This window comes from Manis pentadactyla, chromosome 2 (genome assembly GCF_030020395.1).
Source record: "Manis pentadactyla isolate mManPen7 chromosome 2, mManPen7.hap1, whole genome shotgun sequence".
Lineage (NCBI taxonomy): Eukaryota > Metazoa > Chordata > Mammalia > Pholidota > Manidae > Manis > Manis pentadactyla.
Window position 1 is genome coordinate 595727 of NC_080020.1, and position 14399 is coordinate 610125.

General features: G+C 51.3%; 1 protein-coding gene across 1 annotated transcript in view; it reads right to left on the reverse strand.

The window, feature by feature from the left end:
* Window positions 1-14399, reverse strand: part of LOC118922238 (guanylate cyclase soluble subunit beta-2-like) — a 47713-nt gene that overhangs the window by 10713 nt on the left and 22601 nt on the right. Inside the window, exons 4-10 of the mRNA XM_057489154.1 lie at window positions 8340-8500; window positions 7051-7150; window positions 6063-6199; window positions 5007-5118; window positions 3719-3822; window positions 2076-2292; window positions 609-929 (exon numbers count right to left, since the gene is read on the reverse strand). Coding sequence (XP_057345137.1) covers window positions 609-929; window positions 2076-2292; window positions 3719-3822; window positions 5007-5118; window positions 6063-6199; window positions 7051-7150; window positions 8340-8500 — 1152 coding nt within the window. The remainder of the gene's footprint in view (window positions 1-608; window positions 930-2075; window positions 2293-3718; window positions 3823-5006; window positions 5119-6062; window positions 6200-7050; window positions 7151-8339; window positions 8501-14399) is intronic.

Genomic DNA, 14399 nt, shown 5'->3' on the forward strand with positions numbered 1-14399 from the left:
CCCAGCACAATAATCGCCCTACTGGGATGTGGGCTTCCTCTCCTCTGTCCACCCCGCCCGTTATTTTATCCTGTTTATATCTGTCAGACGCACAAGACTGTGAACCCCTTGGGTACCCGGGACCCGGGACAGCACGGTGCCTCTACATTCACAGTGCACATCTGGTGGCTAAATGTCCCACCACGACAAACAGAGAATGAGCTCACAGCCAACAAGCCGCCCTCCCTCCAGAAATGGCTGTTGCTCTCCCTGCATGGTCCGTAGGGCACCCCATGATTCAGCTAACGTGTGGGTGTGTTGGTCCCACTTACGGTGAAGAAACCTGATCACTGTAAGAGCTGAGCAGAGGCCAGTCTCAGGACACAGCTCTCCACCCTTAGAGAACATAATGTATGTGGAAATGGCTGACAGGCATTTCTATTTAATCCGTATTTCTTTCTGGTATTTTTTGTTTCTCTCAATGAAGAGAGAAGACTGAAGAGATGCAGCATAAGTAATCAGCCCAAGACCATGTGGCTAACAAGCGATGGCGCCAGAATTCAAACCCAGCCCCTCCTGGTTTCAGAGTCGAGCCCCTGACCTCTTGGTCCCCGGGAGGAGGGCCCCACCTGCAGCGACCTTTTCTCCTTCCTTCAGCTGGTTGGCCACGTGCTCAGGCAGCATGGCATAAAGCAGGGTCTCCGTCTTCTTCTTTTCAGCGGCCAGGTGCCTGGAGAGGACCCGCAGCTCCTCCTTTTTCTGCTCCAGCTGTGTGGACAGCTCCATCTCGGCCAGCCGCTGCTGGTTCAGGAGGATGAGGTCCCTGGTGGTGTCGTGAGGGGCGATGTCGGACAGATGCATCCCGTGCTCCTCCAGCTCGCACAGGCTGCGGAGCTTCGGGGAGCACATGTACACCATGCACCGCGTGGGCGCCATCCAGATCATCTGGCCTTCCCGTCGGGGAGAGAAGTCGACATTGGGGCGCGTCAGCAGCAGATCGCCAAGCTCTCGTGCCCACTGCCCGGCCCCCCTCCTTCCACTTGGCCAGACTTCCTGAGACTTATCTGTGCTGCCATCTCCCCCTCTCTCCACGGCAGCTTTTCTTGCTTCCAGGCAGCCCCCCACTCAACACACGTCTGCCAGCTCCCTCCGTGCCAGCCCTTCTGCCGTTTGATGGCATTCAGCAGACCCTCCTCCCTGACGCTGCTTTCTCTCTGAGATTTCCCCCACTTCTTCCCATTTTTCCTATAGTTTTGTCTGCTCGTTTTCCTTAAATGTTCTCCTTAAATGTCAGTGTTCCCCAGGGACCTGTCGTGGTGGTCTCCCCTTCCGCAGTCCATGGTGGCATCCCCACCATGCAGGCGGTGAATCTGAATTGCCAGAGAAACTTGGCTGCCTGGACCCAGGTGCATGTTTCTTTAAAAGTAGGTATGTCTGTTATCCTACCATAAAAGCAGCACTCATTCATTGCAAAAAAATGAAAAAGTGGAAGAAAATAATAAAATGACCCTTAATCACACCCCACAATTACCAAGAAATGTGGTTACCGGGCATCTTCACTCTGTAACCTGGACTTTCCCCTTCAGGTTTATAATAGATATAATCTTCCATAGCATTAAGTGTAGATATGCATTGTATGTTTTACTGGCTACATTGATTATGTTATATCTTATTAAAGCAATAAGCTAGCATTGATTATATCATGTGTTTTTTGTCATTTTTATGAACAATGTTGCAATGGCCAAGCTCCAGGTAAGTCATTGTGTATAAATGTGACTATTTTGTTAAAGAATATAATCTCAGAAGTGGAATTACTCAGACCCTCCATGTCTGCAGCCTGAATCCTCATCTGCCAGTGTCACCCGCCACCACCCCTTCTACGACTCACCCGGGTTCCCAGAACACAGCGTTTTCCTCTATGGTGCCTCTGCCCGTGTTTACACCTGGAATACTGAACTGTCCGTCTAACAGATGTGTGCCCCTTACACTCTACGCAAAAACTAACTTTCAGTTTCTTGGGGAAATCGGAAAACCACCTCTTCCCTTTCTGATCAGCTTCCCAAATGGTTGAGCAATGGGACAGGGCACGTCACTACCTTGGAGTTTGATCGTGGGCTGGCTTTTCCAAGCTTTAGGCATCATTTCTCTTCGTGCCTTCAGGACAAACTGGCTGTTGATAAATTTGCAGATGCTGTATATGTCGAAGGTGACTTGGGGATGAATGATGGAGAAATACTCGTCTAATCGGATCTTCTGGGTTTGAAGTCCTGGGATATACTTCTGGATATTCACTCCAGCTTGCTTGATCCTTAGCTATCCACAGAGGACAGGCATAAGACTGGGGCCTAGGGAGCAATCTGCCCATAAACTTTCCCGTGGAAATACTATCCTGGCCTTGCTGGGTGACTCACTGCGGGGGGAGAGGGAGGGACCGGCAATGGAATAAACACTGTGGAAGAATTATGTTATAAACCAAAGCTGTGGCTCACCTCCGAAGGAGAAAAGATAGGACGGGTGTGCCGAGAGCACATCTCTCTGCATAATCAATACATTTGACAAGACAAGAAACAGGTCAGACTTCTCACTTGGGCTAACTAGCTCCTCTCCAGCTCTGAGACTGCCTGCTCTCTCTGCCCCTGGCCCTCCTCCCACTCTTGAGAATTAATCAGCAAAGAAACCAGAAAATGCACCAGGCCTGGGTGAAGGAGTCCACCATGGAGGCAAGGAGGCCTTACCACCATCTCCAGGGATCACACAGAAGGAAGGACAGAATGAGTTTCCTCTACCCAGTGTTCAAAGCCAGCACAGGCTGTCCAGGACTTAACTTTGCAGCCATGTGGACTCTGCTAAGCTATAGAAAACAACCTAACTTTACAGAATAAGTATCATTAAGCTCCCTGTTAGGTTAGTCCCAAAACTGAAAAAGTAGATCAGAATTTTAAATATTACTGTAGCAATAACAATATGCTCCTGGCATTGTAGAAAAGCCAAGGTGCACCGCTTTCAAATGCTCTAGTTGTTTCTTGCAGGGCTGTTTGATTTCTCAGGTCAGTTCATGGCAAGCAGAGAGGACCTTATATGAGAAATGATGCTGCTTAATCTGTACCCAGCAGTCAACTGGTCAGCATTGATTCAGCTTGTCTCTGCGTTCAAGTAAACATCAAGAGAAAATCACAAGGGCTGAAGGCATTTTAACTGATTTTCCAGCCAAATTGTCCTTTCAGCGAATTCATAATCAATGCAGTTGACATGTATTTTATCCAAGGAAATGATAATGATCAGATGGCACCTGCTGTGGGCCCCCTGCCAGCTCATCCGAGTGGGCACAGGCCTCTGCCCACCTTCAAGGGGCAGAGGGTGGAGCGTGGTGGGAGTGAGACAGCACAGGCCAGTGAGTGGTCTCTTTTAGAATTCCACCCTGATGTCCCTGTTGGCATCTTTTGTCTCTGGGCGTAGGGAATTTTAGGGTCACTCCCTTTTTTGCTAATGGCAGACTTTCTCATGCGCTCCCTCACTCAAAGTCCATGGTCCGGAGCCTTCCACACCTGCCAAGATCCTGCACTCTGTTTATGGAGGCTGCCACAATGGAAAGGAAGCGGTGCCAGGCAAAACCCTAGCCTCGCAGACCCTGCGGACTCCTCAGGGACCTGAAAGTCCCTGCCAGCCCTTAAGGACTATAGAATGGGGCCTCCCCCAAGCCGGTCCCCAGTCCAGGCTACAGAGGGAAAGAGCCTCTTACAGATTCATCAAACACAATGTGGAAAGGAACTGCACTACAGAAGGTCTTCTCATCAATCCAGAGCCGCTCGGGATAAATCGGCGTGAAGGTGTTCACAAGATGCCCTGGATGTAGAAAAAGAGGGTCAAGTTCACAGGCAACTCACGCCCTCAACCTGGCACAGAGGGGAGCTCGGGGCGGTACCTTAAATGCTTCCCAGGCAAAGTGCCATCCCTGCCCCCCTATCCTGGGCTCCTCCGCATCTCCAGACGGCCACAGCAATTTTTCTTTCAAATTAAAACAAACAGAAAACTCACCTCCAGGTTGAGAAGCCCCCTACCCACACCCCACCCTGCCAAGTTTCTGCCCACCACTGAAAAGTTTCTGGGCCAATTGAGTGGGTCTCACCACAGAAACAGCCAGCATTGAGATGGTGACAGCCAGACAATGAGCCAGCGAGCCGAGCGTGTGTGCCCAGCCCGGCGTCAGCGATGTTTGTCAGGGAGCCTTTTAGACTGACAGTTTGGGGTGGCACATGAAAATTCAACTAACAGCCCTATTTGGTGGTGGGTAGAGATTCAAAACAGCTGTTTTGATATGAAAATCCCTTAGACAAAGGGTGTTAGTTGCAGGTTTGATGGCCTGGTGGCTCCAGCGGCTCAGTGCGGCCCTGGAGCTCTGCGACTTCCTCCCAGGCTCTGTCGTCTGGCCCCTCCCTGGTGGCAAGGCCACCAGCGTGCTCTCCCAGGGGGCCGGAGCTCTTGTTCTGACTCAGTGTGCCGACCTGCAGCCCGGCCCAGGGCCCGCAGGGCCACTAGCAGGAGCCTGCTGCCTGCCTTTCCGGTGGGAGACAGAGGACCTTGTCCACGGTCATCCAGCTCCTCAGGGACAGAGCCTGAAATCTGCTCTCTTGGCTGCTGGTCCAGTGTCCTCTGCACTACTGGGCACGAGCGTTATTCACAGACTTCTGGCTGGAAATGCACCTGGGCCGGAAGGCCTGAGGCGCTGTGGAGAATCCATTGGTCTTGGTAAGTGGCTGTACCCATCCCCTTTTTCTTGAACGCATTTGCCAAGTGGACCGGTACTGACCCTCTCCAGGGGTGTTCCCTGATTACAGGGGAGGCCCAGCATGAATAAAAGGGGCAAAGCAGGCAAGGGAGAGAATGATATTTCTAAGTCAAAAACCACGCCTGCCAATCCAGCTGTGCAGAAATCATGACACCATAGCCACCAAAGCCTTTGCCCCCTGGGTGTGCACCTCGCAGCTGCTCTGCTCTGAGAACCGAGGTCGGGGGAACAGCCCACTCACCTTCCCCAAACCTGACCGCACTTCTCACAGCTTCCCAGTGGGATTTCCTCGCAGGACCAGCAGAGACACTCCAGTACCTCTCCTTCATCCTAAGGAAGGCTGCCTCCAGGGCCTGCAGAGGCAGGGAGAGAGGCCTGTGTCTGGTCATTGGCGGGAGATGCTCAAGCCAGAGGACCAGTAAGGCCTTCGCAAGATCCCCTTTAGCGAGACTGGTAAGCCCCCAGGTTTTCATCCAGTTTCTCTGCCAGAGGCAGCAAGAACTTTTTACAAAATCTCGGTGTTGGGGGGTGCTGTCAGGAAGGTCATGCATGAACATCTCCTTTTCCCGTGGCTGGAGGCTCTGCAGTGAATCACCTGAGGGGGCTTTGAATGCCCTAAGACATGAACATCGCGCCCTCCAGGAATCACAGACTCAGCTGGTATTTGTACACACTACGTGGACACAGAGAGCCACGCACCCAACAGATGTGGTGGCTCTGCAGGCTGCAGTTGAGGCAGCCAGCCACGGGATCTTAAGCTGACTGCAGAGCCCTGATGGGCACCAGCTGCAGGGGTGGAGTCTCAGGACTTGAAAAGTCCGTAGATTTTAGGATTGCAAAATAAGGCACCAGATCCAAATTTCAGGCATAATGATATTTTTATAGGTAAAAATGTTCCAGGCCATGGTCCATCCCAGAAAAACATCCTCCCAATGTTTATCTAAGTTATCTTAGCCCAGAGGTTCTCATGGGAGAGATTTGTCCCCTACCCTTGCCCTAGGGACCTTTGGCAATGCCTGGAGACATTTTTTATTGCCAAGAATGGGGGCAGGTGCTGTTAGCATATCACAGGTAGACCAGGGGTGTTAACTAAATATGCACTGGACAGCCCATTGTAACAAAGAATTTTTTGGTGCAAAATGTCAATAGAGCTGAAACTGAGAAACCCTCCTTAGGTAACCATAAGGTCCATTTGATTCTGCTCTTTGCACAGATTGTGCTAGTTTATTCCAAGAGCGGCAGCCTCGTGGTCTCTGGATGTCCTGTCTTGGAGCCTGTCTGGCTGTGCCCCTCTCACCTGTCTGCGGGGCTTCTGCACAATCAGAAACACAACGTGCTCCTTCTTCCCCGTCCTCTCCTCCTCCTGATTCATGCCAAGGACATCCATGGTCACATCAATGTCAAAGAAGTCTCTGGCCACAGCCTCAAGGATGCCTGCAGCAGAAGGACATGTGAGTGTCTCGGTGAGAGTGACCCAGGCAGCTGTGTGAGCAGAAGTCATAAAACCATCTTGGGACAATATCGGGTGAACGTTCCAGGGCTCACCCAGCCCAGCCCTGCGTCAAACAGGCAGATGAATCCAGTTTAGAAACAAAGTGAGCCTCAGGTAGAGGCTTAAGCTGCACATGGCTGGAGTCCAAATACATCCCCGCGCTCCTGCTTTTAGTTCATTATCTGTTTGTTTATTCACTTCAGGAACATATTTAACTCACTAAACGAAAAAGAGAACAAACTCTGGAGATAATGTGAGTGAAATCCAGTTGTAAAAACATGAAGGATTGTGTATTAAAAAGTTTCCTTTGGGGATCTGTCCCGGGGTCACACGGTAAACTTGGCAATAGCCTGCATGAAGGTGTTTGTCACAGCACTGTTTACAATAGCAAAAGAGAACCAAAAATCCAGCAGTGGGCTAGTTAATTACTAAGCAATGTCGTCCAGCCACTGAGCATGACTTTAAAGATTGTGAAAACATGGAAGGATGTTTTTTCTACAATGCTGAATACAAAACAAGTTAATACAAAATAATATTTGCAGAGTTATCACAACTATGTAGAAACTCACATAATTTAAAATGTTGAAATAAAAATGGAACATCTCCCTTTGTTTGGCACTATGGAAAATTACCGTAAGGCTCAAAGACTTTGGGAGTGACGGTCGAGATGGCAAAGAGTCAGACCCCAGAAGAGCGGGGCTGGCTGCTGGCCGTGGTGGGGAATCCACGGGGCATCGGCGGGGCATCGACCTCGCTCTGAGGCCTTGCAGCTCTGGCAACGCCCTTCCCGTACCTGGCACGATGTGGCACAGACCCCTCCGGTCAGAGTAGTAGTGCAGGAGCGTTTTCCCATCTGCTCCTCTCTCCACACGGAACGACGGTGCGTTCATCTCCTAATGAAAAGACACAGCAGGTTTTTCCCATGAGTTGTTCAGTCATGCTTATGAGGCTCGGTGAAGCCACAGAGCTTACCCACCACACCACACAGAATTCCATCTCCCACTCTCTCCCAAGACATAAAAATAAAATCTACCATGGTTTTGACCCCTATATGTCGGGAATTTTGTGTTATACCTAATCCCTTAACACAGCAAATGTGACTTCCCCAGGATCACACAGCCAGTATGTCAGAGCTGGTCCGCAGCCTGATAGGCCCATCAGACCCCAGCGCCAGGGCTCTTTCCATCCCCTTTGTTCTTGAGTAGTTCACACGGTAGCATCAGGATAGACCTGCTCCTCCCGTTTAACACCTACAAGGTGCACCCTCTTGGGGCATGTCAGCAAACCTAACCCCACTCTATCCCCATGGCAATCCTTCAGCAGAGGCTGTGAGCACTAAACTTAGAAATGGTAGAGAAAGAGCATGATAAACTCTAAAGGGCCCTAAAAATAAACTATTCGGTGCAGCATAATACATTCTCATTATGAGATGCGTAAAAGCCACTTTGCCTTTTCAGAAAAAACATTTTCTTCTCTAAAAAGGAAAAGGGAGTTAGGCATTTGAATTTCCAGTGATCTCTACAAACAAGAAAGCCAAGGAATGACCTCTGGAAGGACGCATCCCAATAGGGAAATTAGTCTCCTGACCCCTCAGGCAGCGCCCCCCCGGGTCAATCAGGGTCGGGTGGTTTCCGATTCCGACCCTGCCAGTCTTTCCTTCTGGTACGTGAATAAATGAAGCTGGCTGCACAAGCTATTTATCAGCTCTTCCCAGGCCAGGGAGCCTGAGGAGAGGTTTTGCAAATCCACGGGGCCCTTATTGCCCCCCACCTTTGATCCTGTTGTAATCAATCTTCTAGATTCAATTCCAAACCCGCAGGAGCTGCTCTCAGAACAGGCCATCCCCCCACAAAGCCCACCTTTCCAGCCTGCCCTGCTTGGATGCTGCCAGGCAGCTTATAGATGTAGCCAACAGGTGCCCCTTTCCCATTCCTGTCCCCAGGGAACCCCTGACACCTGGTACCAAGGGGTCCACAGGTGCCCGCACCTGCACCCTCTCGGCAGAGGCAGGACGTGGCCCAGAACTGCTATGGGCACTTGCTTCCTCTCAGAGCCATCAAGACGAGGCTCAGACAGCCTTACCTGATAAGAGAGTGCCAGGTAGCTGTGGAGGGCATCTAGGTTTTCGATAAACTCTGTGAGATTTCCTCCCAGGGTCCGTAACATCCTGTCGTAACCAGACATCTTGCAGAATTTAAAGAAGTGCTGTCCAAAGAGCTTCAGGAGGGCCTCCATAGAGACACCTGTGGGACGCAAAGCACACCCCCAGATCAGAGCCCCTACAGAGTGATTGTTCTCACCTGGACAGTCATTTATTTCCAAGGAGCTCCAGTCCTGGCAGTGTGGTGGGTCATCGAACTTCCCTCTAAGGCTTCACTGTTTCATAGCAGAATGCCAGCATCAGCGTCTACATCGTGGGGCCACCGGGAGGGGCCCAGTGCAGCCCTGGCACCTGGAAGGTGCTCATGAAACACGAGACCCCCTAACCCTACCCAGTCTCTTCTGCAGCCCAGAAGTGGACGGGAAGCTGTTAAATGGTTGAATCCGGCTCCCAGAACAAGGTTTACTCTGGGCGGGGCAATCTCCCTGCCATCTCTAGGTATCTGTAAATACGACAGCCTTATTAAAGCAGGATGAAAAGTGTCTTGCCTATGGGCTTCAGCCCCAGGCAAGTTCGCTGTGGATTCAATGTGACCAGAGAAATTGACAGCAAAACATTCCTGGGATGAAAGGGTTATACCCAACTTTATTTCCATGGTGGCAGGTCAGTCACTAGAATCCAATTCACTCAGAGCGTGTCTGCAGGCAGCAAGCTGGTCTCTGCCTCTGGGCGCCTCTGCCTGCACAGCCATCCTCTGGGTCTCTGTCCTTGGTGCTGCCACCAGTCCAGCCTCTGCTCTGCTCTCCTGCAGCCTTGCAGCCCTGCCACCGTGTCGCCCAGAGCACTGGGAAGAGCTCTTTATACAGAGTCAACAGCCACGTATTGCCCACAGGTGTGCAGTGAGCTGGTCAACCAGGGCCAGGTGAGAATTCTGGCCACAGGAACTCTCATTTTATCCACAAAAAGCCACCTCAGAAATAATTGATCCTGCAACTAAAAACCAATACCAACAAACTTACATCATTCTGGTTTCCCCCAAAGATGGTACCAAATGCCTGCGATGACTTCCCCTTTCTGCCTCTCTCATCCTCTTGGCATCCTGACTCCCCTAGGGTGTGGTTTTCACACTGCATCCCCCACAGAGATTTCCCTGCGTGGATAAAGTGAAGGTTCCTGTGACCAGGATTCTCACCTGGCCCTGGTTGGCTCGTTCACTACACGTGTGGGCAGTCTATGTGAAGAGCTCCACCCAGTGCTCTGGGCAACACGGTGGCAGGGCTGCAAGGCTGCAGGAGAGCAGAGCAGAGGCTGGACTGGTGGCAGTGCTGAGGACAGAGGCCCAGAGGATGGCTGTGCAGGCAGAGGTGCCCAGAAGCAGAGACCAGCTTGCTGCCTGCAGACACGCTCTGAGTGGACGGGATTCAAGTGACTGACCTGCACCTTGGAAATAATGTTGGGTATAATCCTTTCACCCCAAGAATGTTCTACTGTCATTTCTTTGGTCACACTGAATCCATAGTGAACTTGCCCAGGGCTGAAACCCATTGGCAAGACAGCCTGAATATCCCTGGTCCCACTGAATTATTCTCCTAAGTGCCACATTTTTCTTCTCTTCCAAACTGTGTGATCGTTCTGAAGGGCAGGGACCTCGTTCTATGTGTTTCCTGTGCTAGAGACAAACTTGGTGCTCCGTGGGTGCCTGGGGGTGGGCCCCAGACCCCCGCCCCAGCCACGCTCAAGTTGGACAGACAGTGTGCGAAGGACGCTTCCTGGAGAGGCAGAAGTGTTTGCAAGGATATGTTATAGCTCCTTAAACACGCGGTGAGCAGTTATTAGACTCACTACCAACACCTTGAAAGACAAACAGTCTTCCTATCACGTCCCCTTTACAGGTGAGCCCGTCAAAGCTGACTTATCTTTGTGAATTGACCCAAGTCACTCAGGGTGGCAGAGGCTCTCTCCCTAAATTCTGCACTTTCTGTGCCACCTCCCACAGCCTCTGGAGCAGCAGTCAGAGAAACAAGGGTCTCCCGCAAGGTGGCGCTGCTTACAGGTTTTCACCATGGACAAAGGAGACAGGCACCCATCGATGCTGTTGGCCTGCATCTGCGTAAGAGAGCATTCTTGGGTTTACAATGGTGTGGTGACTCACAGTAGATCCTGGGGCTGCAGGAAGGCCTGGCATGCCCAGGTTTTCCGGAGACCCACAGGGTTCACCATCCCCAGAATTCTTGGCTGGATCCTTGAGGGGCCCAACGATGCCCTGGAATTGGCCGGGTCTGCAGTTCGCACAAAGGCGTTCCAGGTCTCTTGAGCTGTCTACCACCAATGCCTACCGGGGTGGCAGGCGAACCGAGTCAGGCCGGATTCTCTCCAGCCTCTGCTTGCTTCCTGAGATGGTCCGAGCAGCAGATTCCCTATGGTTCATTGTCCACAGCCGTATCGTTGGGCAGCTAATTGTTCTGTAATCTGAGCAGGATGGAGTTCCCACTGAGGTGGGGTGATCTTGGCAAAGATGAGTACATATAGCCCCAAAGTGAATTATCCAGGTCTTTTGAATCAAGACAAAGCTTGGAGTGGTAGGAGGCGAGATCTAACAGCCTGTGTCTCTGGCCTCTGTAGGCCCTCTGGGGTCCTTCCCTAGCTGGACACCAGCAGGCTTGTCTGTAGCAGCAATCAAGAGCCACCTGCTCACCTCCAAAGGGAACTGAAATAAATCCCACTCCAGTCCTTTCCAGGGCCTGTGAGTCCTGGGAGGTGAAGAGAACATGAACAGGCCGCTCCTTCCCCGCCTCCCTCTACCCCTCCTTTCCTGCCAAGTCTGGCTTGTTTGAGCAGAAGAAACACAGCTGTGCCTGTGCGCCCCAGTCTCCTGTGACCTGCTGGGGGAGCAGAGATCCCAGAGCCGCCCTTCTTGCAGGCAGCCCTCTCAGGAGGACTGGGTCGTCGCAGGCCGAGCAGCTAGGGTGACGTGACCAGGTCAGCCTTGCACAGAAAGCCTGCCTGCTTGGCTTTTCTTCTAAGTCTGTAAGCCCACAAAGATCCATGACATGGCCGGTTGCAGAGCCTGGCCGTTCGGTCCTGGGTGCCCAGCTCCGTCAGTGGGAGCAGCAGGCAGGATCAGAGACTCACTGGCGCTTCAGCGCAGATCCCAGGGTCGGGTGTGGTGGTTTCCATCCGGCTGGGTTTGGAGTGCTTCTAGGGTTCTGGGCTGAGAACGCTTGGCTCCAGAGGACAAAGTCACTTTGTAAAATCTGCATCTGCGTCATGTCATTCCCCGGCCTCAGTGAGCCGGGACTCCGTGAGTCTGGGTCACAGAGGGTCTGAGTTACGTAGCCAAAGGCAAGGAAATGCAGAAGGGAAATGAGCACAAGGTTTACTGAGATTGCAAAGGAGAATCTATAGCATGCTCAGTGTTCTATCCTTCATGTAGCAATGATTGGAAATATGCACCTATCTGCTTATTTGTGCAAAATTAAGCCCCAGAGGGATAAACCAAGGACTGCTGGGGCTGGTCACATACAAAGCCTTGGTGGGAGTGGGGGGGAGGTGAGGGAACAGCAGAGCCGAGGCCCTGGCACCTCTCCGAGCTGACTTTCTGGACAGCTCTGGTTTGGGGAATCATGTTAACGACTCATATACTTAAAATTTTTTAAATAAGATCAATAAGGAGAGGGAAAACACTAAGAATATATACAGAAACAGAGCAACAGAACATTTCAACAGAACAATTTTGAGTGACCGAAGTATCTGGGAAAAAGTTAGCCCAGTGAAATGTGAGCATAGCAGTTAGACTGCTTTGTCCTCAGACTATAGACAAAACAAGAACACCTTTAACAACCATTTGAGCATGGTTGGTAGACTCACTCCCGCAGTGGTGCTGGTTGGCAATTCTGAAATGACTTTCTGGACATTTGAGGATTAAGCATACAGGCCGGTATGTTGTGGATAACGGCAACCAGGTTGCTCAGAGTGTGAGGATGAATTACAGTTACGGAACAGGGAAGAGCAGAAGGAAGCCTGGGGTGAAGACCGGGAAATCTACCATAAAGGGCCACGAACTGCATCAGGGTTTAGATGGCGAGCTGACAGGGAGACACACTGGAGAGTGAAGTGCATGCTCGCGTGTGTTTGGGCTCCCCTGGAGAAATGGCAGATTTTAGGGCTGAAGCAGGGAAAGGATAAGAGGAACCCGGAACACCTTGTCATGCCAGAAAGCGGAGCGAGCCCAGACTGATGGCGACGCGGCTAAAGGACACGAGGACCAGTTTGGAGGGGCTCCTGCTGGTTGACCTTGGAGAATTTGAGCATCAGGGTAACTAATGAAAGTGAAGGGTATAGCCAATTAGAAAAATAAGAATCAAGAGTTCACACTGATTTAAGTATATAAATGCCAGAGCGAAGTAGAAATCCAGTGAATAGACGTTAAGCAGTGGAGGAAAGGCACGCTTAGGAAACCACTGCTTGACCACCCTCAAGATGATCACTCCAGGCAAGAGTCACCAAGGAACAGTGACAGTGGGAAAGGAGGGACCTGGGACGCCCCTGGGTCCGTACCTAGGCTGGGAGTATCTTCTCACAAGACGCTAACCACAAAGAGACAGACAGTGACCTCACGGCGGAGAGACCCGGCAGGTTCCACCTTATCCGAGCGTCCAGTCACCGCCCACCACGGGGCAAACAGCAGGACATGCCCGAGAAGTGCTGACCTTCCTGCCGAGAGAGCAGAGCCTAAATCAGACGGTGAGGAAGGACCAGGTGATCCTGAGCTGAGGGGCATTCGACAAATAGCTTTCCAAATGCCTGACCAGAACCTTCCAAGGAAATCGGCATCACAGAACACAAGGACCCAGGGGCTATTCCGGATGGTGAAGCCCAGATGCAACAAGCGGCCTGACCAAGGGCTTCCTTTTGTTCTGAAAGACGCCGCGGAGACAACTGGAAAATCCTCGCTAAAGGTCAGGCAGTCGCAATATCTCAACATTCATCTCCCACGTTGGGTAGTCGTGCTGTAGAGAACGTTTAGGGATGAAGAGACATCATATCTGCAACACACTAACAATTCAGGGGGAAAATTACAGATACAGAGAGAAGGATAGAGCTAACGTGGGAAGGTGCTGACACTTGGGGACTGTGGGTGAGGAGTACAGGGGGAGTCTTTGTAACTATTCTCACAAACCTTCTGTGAGTTTGCAATTCTGTTACAGTAAGAAGTTTTCACTGATCGTCCCGAAAAGAATTCAGGAAATCTAGTCCAGTAAGACCTCAAAGACCACATCCATCCACAGCCACGAGGCACAGCTGGACCCCGAGACCCTGGCACACTACGGATTTTGCTGGGTATAAACAGGGCATCACGATTATGTTTTAAAATGTCTTTATCCTGTTAGAGACTCATACTGAAATATTTACTGGTGAATTTATGGGAAACCTGAGATTTGCTTTAGGACATTCCAGCAAAAACAAAACCAGAAGAAGGGTGGTGGTGAAATAAGACTGGCAAAACAGCAAGGCTCACTGGAGCTGGGTGAGGGGCATGCGGGCTTCAGGGCACAGGTCTACCTCTACGCATATGTAAAAGACTCTGTTAAAAAGTGTTTTTGTTTTTTTAAATAGATGACATCTCTGTCATCTCCTTCTCAGACCAAGGCCTGCAGGCTGCCCAGCCCAGGGCACACCAGGGCCTTGCGTTCGTGGATGTAAAGCAGAACAAGACGGTGCCTGTGTGGCTCAAAAGGCATACCCAAATTGTGATCACATATACTAACAGGTTAAAAATTGACGTCTAAGAAAATGAAACATAAAATCTCTTTGGCAGCTGTGGTAGAGAAGGAGCCTGCGTGGGTCACCGGCCAAGTCTGGACACAGGTCTCCAGGCCCCGGCCCCCAAGGCACCAGGGCACTGTGAGAGCAACATGCTGGGGTCAGACCCTGGCCTGAAGGCCTGGGTCCACGAGTTGTTTGACAGACCAAGCTCCACACACACCTCCCGGGCACCTGCGTCAGAGAGCCCCTGCACAGGCTGGACCAGGCAGGGTGGG